This window comes from Poecilia formosa, unplaced genomic scaffold (genome assembly GCF_000485575.1).
Source record: "Poecilia formosa unplaced genomic scaffold, Poecilia_formosa-5.1.2 Scaffold365, whole genome shotgun sequence".
In the NCBI taxonomy this organism is placed as follows: domain Eukaryota; kingdom Metazoa; phylum Chordata; class Actinopteri; order Cyprinodontiformes; family Poeciliidae; genus Poecilia; species Poecilia formosa.
Window position 1 is genome coordinate 543,212 of NW_006800304.1, and position 14,905 is coordinate 558,116.

General features: G+C 39.6%; 1 protein-coding gene across 1 annotated transcript in view; it reads left to right on the top strand.

The window, feature by feature from the left end:
* Positions 1–14,509: 14,509 nt before the first annotated feature.
* The window catches only part of pusl1 (pseudouridine synthase like 1), a 13,201-nt gene continuing 12,805 nt past the window's right edge, over positions 14,510–14,905 (top strand). The window contains exon 1 of the mRNA XM_016662268.1: positions 14,510–14,878. Coding sequence (XP_016517754.1) covers positions 14,856–14,878 — 23 coding nt within the window. The 5' untranslated portion in view covers positions 14,510–14,855. The remainder of the gene's footprint in view (positions 14,879–14,905) is intronic.

The following is a 14,905-nucleotide window of genomic DNA, read 5'->3' on the forward strand; positions in this document are numbered from 1 at the left end:
GCAATGTTCAATAAATAAGCAAATATTGAAAATGAATATCTAGATGGAAATCTAGATATGGTTGTCCACCTAAACCAATAACATTAGTTGTGCACTCCACGAACGTGACCTTTATGGAAGAGTGGCATGAAGAAAACCATTGCAAAAGCATCTGCTATGTGTCAAATGCAAAAAAAAAAACAAAAAAAACTAAGACGTAGCACATTTTATATCACTAAACACATCATGTCCATGTTAAAACATGCTGATGGCAGAATCAGGCTGTGGGGATACTTCTCATGGAAGCTTGTCAGAGTTGATGGGAAGATACATGAAGATAAAAACAGCGTAATCACGGAAGGAAAAAACTTCTTAAGAGGTTCACTTTCCAACAGGACAACATCCATAAAGACACAGAGAGAGCAACGAGGAAATAGTTTAAATCAAAACAAAATTATGTACTGGGAAAGTCCAGTCAAAGCCAACACTTTAATCCAACTAAGAGTCTGTGGCAGGACTTTAAAATCGGTTTTTATAGACCCACTTTACTCATAGCATGATAAACTGCAAAAATGTTCAATGGGTTCAAGTCCTTTTGCAAGAAAACCTGTTTGATCCGTGCCATCATGCAGGTCATCAATAGCGCACAGGTTTAGCATGAGTAAAACGGTAAGAAAGAGTCTGCTAATATGGAGTATGATCCGTTACCCCACACTGAGAAAGGGGCAGCACATTTTTTTCTCTCAATCACAGAGTTTATATGCAACACTGCATGCATGTGTGAGAGCAATCACTCTTAACATGTGGAGGTAAAGAGATTGCGCCTTGAAGCCAGCTGTGCACCAGAACAAAGAAGCAAGCTATGCACAACAGCCAGATCTCGCTCTGTTGTCTTTGGCAGCGCTGGCTGAACATGAGGGGAATAAGACTCCTGCTGACACCGCAGTCAGATCTGCCAAACAGGAAACAACCACAGATTTACACTTTCATCCATCTAAGAGGGGTCCATCAATGTCAAACACTCACTGAGGTCTGGCGGTGTACAACATCGATCACATGTTGGCCAAAAACTGGCTTTAAGTCTGGTTCGGCTTAATGTGGAATACTGATGTACAGTTTATGAATATATGCGGGGCTCTTATTGCATGCAAGTGTCACACAACATTACAATAAAGAAAGCCTGGTGAAAACTAAAGACTTTAAAATGATTTAACTGCTATCATAATAAATCAGCTCCAAATGCTGCATTGGGATTGGTTTGTAGTGCGTGTACTTGTATGGTTTTCTTCTTTAGGATATGTATTGATGGGGGGGGAAAGGTCAAATTAGCTCCACAATGTCATATTTTTCAGGGCCATCCAGACCAACATGAAGCCTACCATTAAAACCAGTGAATACCAGTGGTTGTAGAGCCTCACATAAATATAAAATTAAAGCTAAAAAGAATAATAGTTTGAAAAATACAAAATAAAACCACAATTTGTTGTACTTGACTTGAACTAAGGCCAGTTGTAAGTATTCATTGTGTATGTGTATTATTTTGAAATTCACTAAAGGTTTTGCTGATGACCACCATCCCAGCAAACTCCAAAATTCCTGATCGGATAAAAAAAAAAAAAAAACATTGTATGAGTAAAGCAACAACATTTGTATCTTTTAGAAAATGGACCAAGGTATAAAGTTATTTTTCCCATTTTTTTTCTATAAATCACACTATTTCCACAGCCAAAGCAAGACAGTTTTATGTCTTAAGGTACGCGATTACTTGGGTGAGCTGAAAACTTTAGTGCAATCAGTAAGTAGAAAACTTAATGAAATTATTGATGACAGACTGTAGGTATGGTTTCCTACTCAGTTAAAAATGTGATTATGATCCACTGGAGATATTTTACCCTGTGACAGATGAGTGACTTTTCACACGCTGACAGAGAATATTTTGAGACAGCAGGGGGGAAGTTTTATGACAGTTCTTGCTTGAGGCAATATTCAAGCTGAGAACTGAAGCCAAAACTGAATACCGAATAATTCAGTCTTCAGCGTACAGAAAATACATGTTTGTCTATTAAATGCACTATAAACAAAACTAAGAGTTTTGAATACAGATTGTGATATTTGGGAGTATGTCTGTTGAAAAAGACTTACCTTGTTCTTTAGGATTATCAAGTTTCTTTGGCAAATGTGAAATGGGCTTTCGTTAGCAGTTTTGGCTGAGGAAGAGACTTTTTTTAAATTATGTTAAATTATGTACACTGACTTTTACAGAGCCAAGTGAGGCCTGCAGTGCTTCAGATGTTGCTTTGGGTTCATTCAGGAGGCCGACCATTGCTGGGAAGCTTCACATGTTCCATGTTTTCCTAATTTGTGGATAAATTGCGGTACATTGAAATCCCAAAGTCTCAGAAGTAGCTTTGTCAGCTATTCCAGATTGATAGATGTCAATCATTTTACTTCTCATTTGTTCTCACACTTCCATTGATTTGGACTTACAGTGTTGCTCTTCGAGTTCTTTTAGGCTATATCTGGATGTGGCCGGTGAAGTTAAACTCACCCCCGCCCCCACCATCCCGCAAGGGGAAAAAAAATTGGTTAATCGATCAATTTATGATTTACAATTAAGTTTTCCAGACAGGGCCCAGTTAATTTAGCTATCGTTTTTGCCACTAATAAATAAGACCCATCATTTGAAGGCTGCATTTTGTATTTACTGAGGTTAACCTTGTCTAATATTAGCATCTGTTGAATGATCTGATGTGAGCGTGACAAAGCAGCAAAAGCAGAAGAACTCTGTAAATGAGGGGAAATACTTCTATAAGTTTTTATAAACATCTAACTTTCTGTTTCCTTGGAGTATAAACATAACATGTCACGCATGTCCATTTCTTTTAGCTTCTGGTCAATATGGCAGGTGATGATCCGATCCCTCTCTCTGTTCGCTCCAACCCTGAAGTGTCGCAGAAACCGTTCTTCTCGAATGAACTGCAGTGAAAGTAATCCCTTTATTCAGTTTATTAGCCTCTGATGCAAAACAAACCACAAGTTGCATTCACTGTGAAATTTCTAGTTCTGCTCATTTCATGTGGCGTTTAAAACGAGCACTGGCATAGCCAAAGAAGCTTCCTGTTCAGCTTGCTACATCTGTCCGCTCCACACTGCCATATGTGTGTGCGATTACACGCTGTAATTCCTGGTATACCACAGCCGTGCCTTAATATGTATATTTAACATGGCCATCCTTCTTCCTTCCTGCTCCCAGACATAATGTCCATTATCGAGCCGTGACTGCGGTTCTGCTCTTCTGATTTCTTCCAGTTGTACGCAGTGGGACAATCCAGCCAATAAACGGGAGGAAGCACTCCGATTTTTGTGTGTGCTATTTTTTTTTTTTTTTTTTGAGCGGATGCACGTGTGAGGGACTTTGAGGGGGTGGGACAGATGGATCCAAGAAAGTGTGGGACTGCTGACACAGCAGATGGGAATGTTTTCCTTTGGGTTCGGAGAATTCCGTAGAGATCTAAAGGCGGGATAACAGGAGAAGGATTGCGAGTGGGAATCCATCAGTTTCTAAGGGAGCAATCAGCATTGCTGTCTCCTCTTGTGTCTCAGAAGAAGATAAGCTTGTCAATGGCATTTTAGGCTAAGCGCCGCAGGAGTGTCTGGATTCAGTGAGGATCGGATCTGGTGGGCTGCCAAACAAACGCCTGCATCAGCAGCCCGTCATGAAACATTCAGTGATGGATGTAAGACAGAAAAGCTAAGATAGCAGAGGAAAAAAAAAAGAAGAAGATGAAGTAAGTCACAAAAACCCAAAAGAAGTCAGTTAACGGCGGTGTTTAGTAAACACCCTCAAAATTCGCCGGTCCAGAAAATCTGACGCAAATTGGTTTAGCCTCCTCCATATGGCACCAAATACCGTCGAAGGCAAAAGGAACGTGGGTGGAGGAGGACGCAGGAGCGCCGAGGGGTGGATGAGTAAACAGGAAGAACAAACAACGCATTAAAGATGAAAAATAACAGAAAATTGTGACTCATGAAAATTAGAAGTGTTCAGGGAAACACAAAGGCAGAGAAAGTTGGGCTAAATTTGAACCAGATGTCTAGGTGGATCCCAGATGTGCGTGAGCAAGAGGCAGCGCGCACGATTCCTTCCGTCTGTTTCGCATGACGTTGAGTCAGATGACTTCTTCGTTGGTCACCTAAAAGAGCGGGACCTTCTGTATAACAAGGCAAAAATCTTCTTCTCCTGCACGTTTAAGTGGACATGCACCGTAAATAATTAGTTTGTGATGCACAGAGCAAAATATGTCAAGGGATTAGCTTTAAAGGCAATTAATCCTTCTCCATTCTCTGCCCGATTGGCGTTCATGGTCCACTCCTCTGATTCTTTTTATTTTATTTATTTTTTATTTATTTATTATTTAGCGCATCTTTCCTTCTCAGCCTTCCTCCCTCCCATAAACATCCTTCAACAATCCATATAAAGTGCAATCTTTTCAGCTAAATGAGGAAAATGTCACCAGTGACAGGAACATAGATCCCTCAGTCAGTAGCAACAAGGATATAGGAACAAAGGATGTCATCCTTTCTCCTTTTTTTTTCTTTTTTTTTATTTGTCTTGTAGAGCCAAACCAGTTTTTTTGTATTGTGAGAAGGGCTTGGCAGCACCAGACGATCCCCGCACTGTGAATAAACGACACGCCACTTGTGGCTTACACAATTCTTTTCAGAGAAAGGGAACTGAAAGTATATATTACTAGAGAAGGACCAAAAGTCCAAAATGTATTCTTGATTTCAGTGTTTGTAAATCTATAAGTCTCATGATGTATAGGTTACGATTTTGTTTTATTTATTATTTATTTTATTATAATAGCCCGAATTCTGAGTTCATCTTTAGTGAAGTCATTTTGACAACTAAAACTAAGGCTGTCGACTCACTGATCTTTTCACCATGCGTAACATGACCTGAAATTCATTAAGGTATAACAGCTTTATGCAAGTATGTATACATACAATCATATCTTAAAAGGTTCGTCTAAGTATGTCTTAATAGTCTATGTGACAGTTTCATTAATTACAACAGTGTCTGGTCCTGCAGATTCCTCTCCCCGTGTGATTTCATTACATCTGCATGGGGGTGTGAACTCTGCAGAGCTCAAACTTATGTTTTGAAGGCTTAATCTCTGTGAAACTCAAGAAAAGATCTGTCAGCAAAGGTTCATCACCCATCGTACAAAGGCATGGGACCAACCCAAAATATAAACAAAAATATGGGTTTGAAATAGGGCTGGGACTTTTAACATGTTAATGTGGATTAATTAATTACATAAATGGCAAGGTCTGCATAAAACAAAAAAAAGATCTGATGGAATGCTTTTGTTGTGTGCAAGTTCTGCAAAAACAAGTTGGTGTATTACTGGGACTATTCAAGCCTGAAATACAGTCTCATTGCAAAACAGCAAGCAGAGACGTTGCCATTTGCTTATGTTAGCATTCACAGTCAATATTTCTAATGAAGTTTTTTTTTTAATTTTTTTTTTAAAGAAGTTACATGAGTGATCAAGTGTTCCTAAAACACTTCAAAGCTGAATGGGTACAACACTTTGCACCAATTGAATGGCTCGTTCACATTCAACTAATTAAAAGCAATAAATATCTTTGTGGTTAACCTGACACGTTAGTTAATGAATATACTTGGCACCAATTTTGAATTGGTTAATTAACTCTCCAGTTACCTGGATGAACAGTTTTAAGCATGACCCACCACTACTTGGATCAGACAAAAAAAAAAAAAGCCAATGTAAAAGCCAATGTAAAAGCCAATTGCGTCGGCATTAAGAAGGAAAAATGTGGACAACTTAGTGTCAAGATTTTATATGAATCTCAATTTTTTTTAACTGCTGAAATTTTGTTACAATTTTCTGAAAGTGCAGATGGATGAATGTAAATAACACAGAATGAAAGTTGTTTGACTGACTTTATTTCCCACCAGGTTCACATCAAATCCATTACAAACTCATGTGAAATATCCTTCTTTGATTTTAATTGCACAAACTGGTGAACAATTTCTGAGTAAAAAACATTTTCTAGATTCAGAATTAGTCTTAAATAAGGGTATATTTAATGGGATAAGCATACATTTGAAGGCTGCAAAGCATTCAGTGTTTCTTAGTGAGAGCATGCTGAGTGAACAGACGGTTACCAAAGACCAATACGTTTGTTAAATGCATAGGTTGCAGAACCGGCAGGGCCTGCAGGACATGTGCCCCACCTAACACTTGAAAATCACACATATAAAAACACTGAGACAATAAAAAGACAAAAACAAAATTGAAGTTCTATTGTCATTTTATTTTATGAAATACCGCAGAGGCCCATTAAAAGAAGAAAACACACGCCACATTAAATAAGCTTTTGGTTACTCAAGTTGCTTTCTACGCTGCAGACGTCTGGGACTAAATTAGCCTTTCGAGCATCAATAACAAATGGGAAACAAGTAAAAAAGTAGCACGACTTGAAGACATGCGCAAGTTTGTTAAATACTGTTAAGTCAAACGCTGGGCTAGTTATCTGTGGACTGCTTATCTGTGTCGACACATGCAAGGGTTTCTTTTTGTTAAAACAAAGAAGTTAAAATTTTCTGTGATGTTTTCCATTTTAATGAGTTTTTACAGAAAGTGATAGAATGAAATGAGTTTTCTTGGACGGCATGATGCATAAAATAACAAAGAGCTGTACTTCAGATAGCTGAAAAAAGCTAATGAGTGTTTTGTCAACATGTTGTTTGGAGAAAAACATTGCCTGATGTGGAAGCAGGAGGACCGCCCATCACTCTTATTAAGGTAGTTGTATTTTTCACAGTTTGCAGCCTATGAGAGGCTTGGCCTTTAACCAGCTTGACTGCAGGCTGGCTGACTGGGTAGATAGTAAGTTGAAGTAATTTATTAACCTTCTAATCCCACATTAATATATGTGGGGCACATTGTGCAGAATGACAGAAGAGAATATTATTCTGCATAATCAGAACTTGAAAATTACCCTGCATTCCTGCAGAGTATGGACAGAAAAAGCTACACTGAAGTTATTGGGTTTAAGAAGCCGATAGTGTGTGAGCTTTAATAGGTTGTGTGTAGGCTGCTTTCTTGATTTAATCAGTGTTGGATAATCTTGTTTTATACACGGGTTCCCACACCAAGTCCCCTCTGCCATTACATGCAGCAGAGAATCTGCTGCAGCGTGCATTCAGAGCGACGGCCCACGTGCTGGAGCGATGCTCTCTCGTGGACACGACGGCCGAGAAACGGAGGCGAAGGAATGACCGGCAGGGAAAAAGAGGACAGGAACACAAACTAGATCAAAGAAAGTACTCACCACTGAATAATGTAAATAGGTTTTACATTTTTAAATTATGGTACGAGGCATCTCAGTGAGCACGCTGTATCCCCGAGATGAAACCAGAATCCCAAGCAGGAAACCCAGGTTTGTGAGCACAGCTGTAATCTGTGCACTCTCTGCCTCAAAGTAAACAAATGCTTTAACCACCACACACACCACAGCGGGAGAAAAGAGTCCTCATCGGCAAGACGTGTGGGGAATCTTTCGGCTACTTCCTGCTCATTTTTGCCTCAAATCACTTGGGGACATTCTTAAGAGTACGCTTGAGATATGCAACCATCCATTTCCTAAAACGTTATATATTTTTTTGAACCTGTCTACCTACATTGCTTCCTTCTTTCCGTCCTTACTTCCTTCTCAATATTTAGTTCACCTTATAAATATCTGCTATAAATTCAAAGTGAACTCACAGTGAATTGGCATAAAGGAGCGCAGACTCTTGAAAGTTGAGTATGGAGAAACTAGGAAGTTTTAGAAGAAATTTTGCAGGGAACCTGCAGGACACACCTGGCGGTGCAATTTTTTTTAATCCTTTATGGGAATAATTTTTCACGCTCCTGACATGAAGCAATGAAACTCTCCACTGAAGCTTAGACTTTTACACTCTCAATGGGAGCTGAAATATTTATGTGAACGTATGGGTGCTGGGAAAATTGATATGTTATCTTTTAAGTAAAACCTTATAAATAAAAGGAGCTAAGGTCTCTAAGCTGCCATACATGTTGCTTCTGGTGGTCCAGACAATGTCGATTTTAAAACTGCTATTTAAAAAGCTGTAATTATTCAAAGGCAATATTTATCACTTCAAAACACTTGCACATTTTCTGGAGTATAATAAAACATTTAAAATTAATCTATGACAGTGCTTTCCAACCCTGGTCTTCGAGGAACGCTCGTTTCAGACGCTTCCCTGCTTTGCTACGTCTGATTCAGGTGACTGCAGCTCAGCAAACACCTGTCAATTGGAATCAGCTGGGCTGAAACGCCTAAAACATGCATGGCAGCGTGCCTTTATGAAAAAAAAAATAAATAAATAAAATAAAGTGTTTGGCACATAAAAAAGTATGTTGAAAATGAAAATGTGTCATACTGCAGCCTATGTCATCAGATTTTGTTTTTTACAGGTGCTGGAATCGAACAGAAATCCACTTTAAGTGGTTTTAAGGAGATATTGTAAAGTAATATTGAAACATTTGCGCAGTGCAACAGTAGACAGTAAAAAAAGACTATAAATATTTCAGCCAGTCGATGGTCTAAATACTTTGCCTAAATCCTCAAATCCGTTCATTTATTATTCTAGATGACACCGAATGCATCATCTGAGTCAAACCTGACCAGCTTAAAAAAACACGTTTGTCATGAAAGTCATCTTAAAGCTTTGCCATAATATTACATATTGAGTCTTTTGGAAGTAAACCTGCTGAAATAGATCCTGTGTGTGTGTGTGTATGTGTGTGTGTGTGTGTGTGTATGGGACCAGATCTGGGCTTTAAACACAGCCTTCCTCTACCGTCAGTGGAAATGATTTTGCCATAACAAACACAGGCTTTAATATAAATCAGGAGCCTCCACATGCGGAGCATTACTGACTTCCAGGAAACCAGCCAGGCGCATATTCAGCACTATGTGTGCACATCTGCTGCGTGCACGGGTGCATTAGCAGAAGTGCTCGGGAAAGAGCATCATGACATTATCATCTTAATGCGAGTGGTTTGGGATCTGTCTAAACATTTTGACAAGCCACCGACGCTGCAGACAGGATCTAATGCTGCCGAAGTTCAAAGGTTCACATGCTGCTCCGAAGGACGTCTTGCGCCACGTTCACAAGCACAAGGTCCCGCCAAGGTCCTTTGGACAACTTTAATTAAATTCAACATGTCGATGCGCTTTCTCGGCGCCAATAAATGCAAGGACGATCCTGCGCCCTTCAATTTCAAACCTCTCCCACCGGCGCGCGCCGCTAACAGCTGTGTGCGAACAGATACGGGTCTCATTCCGTCTCCCTCCCTCAGTGAGACTAATGGACAGGTACTCTCCATCCCTGCCGATGCCAGTGGTCACGCTTTGGAAATGGCAGACCCACTTTCCTGCCCCTGCTTGGAAAACACAGCAGGATGGATTTTTTTTTTTTTAACACACTTCACACACAGATGACCAAAAAAACAAAAGGAAAAAAAAAAAAAAGGATCCACTAAATCAGACCGGCAGCGAGACAGAATGTGTGAAAAAGAAAGATTTGAGGTGATGGTGACAATGATGCAGGTAGGAAATAAATATCCAGACAGTTAAAAGAAACCAGGCTGGCAGACAGACATTTAAAGGCCCTTTAATATGCCAATAAAGGAAGATGTAATATTAAAGTAATGGAGAAAATCTCACATAAAACCATCCAAATGACACAGACAAGTCTTTAGCCAAGTATAATCCAGTGGCGAGTCATACAAACTGAATTTTCTTTAATTACTATTATTTACTAAACAATATAAAGGCATTCAAGCTACTCCAAAAGTAATATTTTCATCACAAACTTTAAGCTTAATACCGGCTGGGTCCCATTTAAAGACCTGAGAAAACAGGCAGAGACGAGCTGAAAGTTATAGTTTGTTGTTTAGATCTGTAAACTGTCAGCTGTACACACAGTAAACTAAACAACACCGAGCAGGAGTCGGCAGCTGCCGTCCCACGTTCAGCTTCTCAATTTGTTTTCAGTGATCATTGAACACAGATGGCCCGACACACACCTACACACACATGCTGTTATCACTGAGTGGATTTAAAAAAAAAAAAAAAAAAGATTAAATCTACTACGTTTAAGGTAATTAAATAATTTCTATTGGCATCCGGGGTAAAATAAAAAAATATATATATATTTAAAATAATTTCATTTTTATTAAAGTACCACAATTTAGACATTTTGCTCGAGTTCTATAACAAGGTGTAGAAAAATGTAGAGCTATAGTATAAGATCAGTAGTATATCTTACTACTATGATTAATATGAAGACTTAACAGCTTTTTTCAGCTATTTCTATCTTTTCAATTGTATGAAGTTAAGGCAAATAGCCATTTCCCAGCTTGTGACGTCCCACAAATACACACTTCTTGGGTCTCTGAGAGAAGGACACAGTAAGTTAGCTATTTATTATATCAGAATCAAAAAATCAAATGAAAGTTTACTTGTATAGCACCTATCAGCAGCAAGGTGCTTTATAAAATAAAAACATAAAACTACAAAGCTATAAAGAAAACACCATACTGTCAACAAAAGCATCAAAGAGGTTCTTAAAAAGAAAGCCGGGGGGAAAAAAAAACAGATGTAAGAAACTAAAAGGAGCCAAACCTGCTGTTCATTCAGGCTGTGAGAGCAAGACTTTGAGCAGATAACAGGAAGACTATGAAGGATGCAGCTAGAGTCCTCCGTTTTATTCTCTTGAGCTTTCAACCTCCTTTTAATCATAAAATATGCTGAAATTTGGAAATATTGGCAGCCTTTTGGAAACGTCAATGTTAACCATCTATATTCCCTAAAGAGTACAAACCTACACTATATTGGAGTACTGCTAGCCACGCAAACTATTTTAATTGCTAATACAAGACAGCTACAAACGTTATCTGTGATAATTTCGTCTTTGTTGTAAAAAGTAGTCCCTTTTTTTGCCAGGAGTGCCACTAAATGTAGAGCATGCTGCAGAGCGACGCTCCCCTGACACTTCTTCTTTTGGATCGGAAAGCGACAGAAAAAAAATTACACAAAAACCGATTCTCTTATCTCTGCAGCCCTTCTCCTCCTTCATTCTTAAATCTCCTGCCCTCCTTTCCCCAGCTCTGAGTTGTCTGTCTTTCAGCAGCTGCTGGTCGGCCACAGCTCCCACCCACCATGTGCGTATTAATAGACTCATCACAAAGATTCAGTCAATGAAATGTCCCAATTTTAACTGTGAATGGCTCAGTCGACGTCTTATATAATGCCGCTTGTTCTTGTCGGCACAATTATGCTTTACAGAAACGCTCCACGGAAGAATCGCTGCTGTATATTAAGCTGGAGCGCGTCCTGTGTTTGTGTTGCCCACTTTACGGCCATTCTGTGCTTACAGTGACAGCCGAGACAAAATTTGCCTCGTGCACTTATGTGTTTTACTGAAGCGCATGGACCGCCTTACTCTTAAAAGCGTAGCGCTAAGTTTCTGGGTATCTCAAGCGAAATCATATCACAACGGCTTGGTGACGACAGAACTGAGGGACACAGTTCGAGGGAATCTTTTCAAAACAGAATGAATGCAGCGGATGACTGCTGAATAAGGGGCATGGCACAATAAAGGAAACGGGAACAAAAAGATGCCTGTTATGAGTACGCAATCGTCACTAAAATGCTCCTTAATCTTCTCCTCATCTATGGCACACGTACAAGTTCAGACCTGCAGCATCAGGGTGTATGTGAGCTCTTTAAACTTCACGAGGAGGAAGACAGACAGGACTGGTTTCTCGGTTTCTTTAATTTCGCGTTTCCCCAGAGTGACACAGCGAAGACAAAAGGAGAAAGAAGAAAGTTGGATGAGAGTAAAAATAAATATAATGGAAAGTTCTGCAGCAGCTGACTTTATTTACCTGGTTGTGTCACGCAGCACTTAAAAACAGGCCAGCTGCTGTTTTTAGAACAAGTATTCCTTTTAAAAAGATTAAAAGATTTTTTTTTTTTTTTTTTTTATTCCTTTTAAAAAGATTAAAAGATTTTTTATTTTTTTTTTTCTGGGATTATGGAGATTTTGTGAAACCGTTTTGCGGCTGAGCTTAAACTCTTAATGGTCCAGAGTGTCTTCCCTCTCACTGAACTTACTTCCCAAGGTATTTGTTCAACTAAAGACACTCATTGGACAATTCTGGCTTCGGGCTGTACGTGTTGAACCACAATATCCTGACATCTGACAAGTGAAGCATTTTTCCTTGGAAGCTGTTTTTTTTTTTTTGCTTTTTCATATCTGCACAAGTAATCTTGATTTAGCTCACAGACTGTTAAGTTTTTCCAGACTTACAACACCTTGAAAAAATGTTGTATGAACCTTTTCTAATTTTGACTACAAACTTTACCGGTTTTTATGCGATAGATCAACTCAAAGCGTTCTATAATTCTCTAATTATTGTTTGTTGGATTATGCGGAGAGGCCTGTTTGGGCAGTTGTGCCATACTCTTTTCATATTTAGATGACGAACTGAACTAAACTCTATAATCTTGATTTCACCAAAACTTGGGGTATTTTTGTTTATAACCTAACCCTGCTTTAAACTTCTTCACAACTTTTTCTGATCTGTCTCATGTGTTGCTTGGTCTCTGTTAAGCTTTTCTTGTTTTCTCGCATTCTCTAATAAATCTGTAAGGCCTTCACAGAACAGCTGCTTTTACACTGAAAAAAAAATTGTAACAGGTTTTTACAGATGTGACTTTTGAAGACAGAGAAGGATTTTGTTCAAGGGTGTTAGAGTAAAAGGGGCTGTTTGCAAATGCTTCTCAGATGTTTATTAGCAAAAAATATGAAAACCATGCAAGATTTTCCCTTACTCTTCACTGTACTGCTCTACTTTGTGTTGGTCAATCACAAGAAAAGCAGAAAAATTCATAACTGTTTTTGGTTGCACCATGACAAAATCTGAAAAAAGTGACGTTTGCCAGAACTGCAGTGTTTTAAAGTGAATATTCAGACAAAAACAGGAAACTGGAATCATAAGAGTCTCTTGCTTTATCAGGAGAACAATCATCACATCATAAAAAAATAAATCAAAACTAGGATTTAACTTTACAATAAGACCAAATTACTGTACTTTATCACCATATTACTTATTTAAGGCCTCATAAATGTAAAAGATGTCAGATTGCTCACCAACTTCATTATAATTATGGTATGGTACATGCTCCTGTGATCCAGTGAAGCAACCACATCGGTTTCCTTTGGCTTTTGTGGAATTTTCCAAATACTCTCTTCACAAGAATATGGGAAAGTACAGCAGCAGGGGGAAAACACGGAAGTGCTCTGCTTCTTTCCTTGAACTACTGTCTGAGTCATCCATAAACACTTAAGAAAGACTTAATCAGCAGGTTGGGCATCTGCCTCCCAAATTTGCTCTATAGTTTGCAAGTCACAAAACGAGAAAGCAAGTGGAAACAACTGCTGGAGATCAAGAGAACAAACTGGCACCAGACGCTGATGAGCAGAGATAAAAGATGGAGGGAAAAATGCAACAAAGCAATGTGATCTGAAAAAAAAATCTTTTCAGGAAGAACTGATGTATCTGGGGATAAACTGGAGCTACATGGCCTGTACGGTTCTCCACATTTTCCCCGCTGGACCCCACAGACTGGCACGTGGATCGAGACAGCCGGGAGTGATGGAGGTGAACATCTGGATGTGTGCCTGGCTGCTAGATGAGCTCCGTTCCCGCTGCCTCTTTCAGCCTGGCCGCCAGTGCTGCCGCTGCCAGAGCATCTACCCTTCCTTCAAACAGTCCAGACTTAACACAGTTTGTGACCGCAACCTTCAGCATGAACAAGACGAAAGGACTGCACCCACACCGTATACCACGCTGCAACGCTCTCACACAGCAGGATCTGCTCATGCTGTCACAATGAAAGAGCCCCACATATCACAGCATAATGTACATACAGGCTGAAGGAGAGCCACTGTAATTTGATTTTGCATGAAAGCAACATGGATCCTGTCTGTGTCTGGCCATAGCCTCTCATAAATTCTGAGCTAATTAGCCCACATTCAAACAACAGACCACAGAAGACACCACAGCCACTAAGAGCATTCCAACAAACACATCTTAAGTTAATATAAATTCTGCATGATCTTATTAGACGTTTTCAGCCAAGGCCTGAAAATCTGATCAGAAGGACACAGACATATGGACAGAAGAAACGCCATCTTTTTGTTGCACATGTGCGAGGCATCCTTTCATTCTAATTGTTGAAAGCACATTAAAAAAACAAAAAAACACGAGTGATATTTTTTTTTCCTTCTTTCTTTAATTTTTTTTATTTTTTATTTTTTACTCAGTCATACAAAAGAAGGTGTGCCTTTTTTTGCGCACCGCTGAGATGTACCCTGTGATGTGGAGTCTTACCTGAATCTGGGCGAATCTTTTATACATTCTTCAAAGTCCACCGTCATTTTTGCTGTTGTGATCTTGTATTCCCACTTCAATCTGCAAATGTCATTGCCCACGGAGGGATGTCGCTTTGACCGTAAAGGATGGTGACGGGTATATCCCCCCTGACGCGCAGGAGCAGCAGCAGCAGCAGCAACAGTAGTGTGTCGCTTCTCGCCCGGTGGCACCGTGACACAAAATGCGAGCTGAAGCAATGCGCGGCGCGGCAGGAGGAGATACTACTACACTGCTACTGCCGCTGCCGAGGAGCGAGAGGGGCGTAGCCGCAACACAGAGCCTGAAAGAGGAGGGGAGAGAGTCCAACAGATACAACCTACCCTAACAAGGATGGCAGGAGTCGTGGTGGAAAGGTAGAACCTTTATAATAATAATAATAA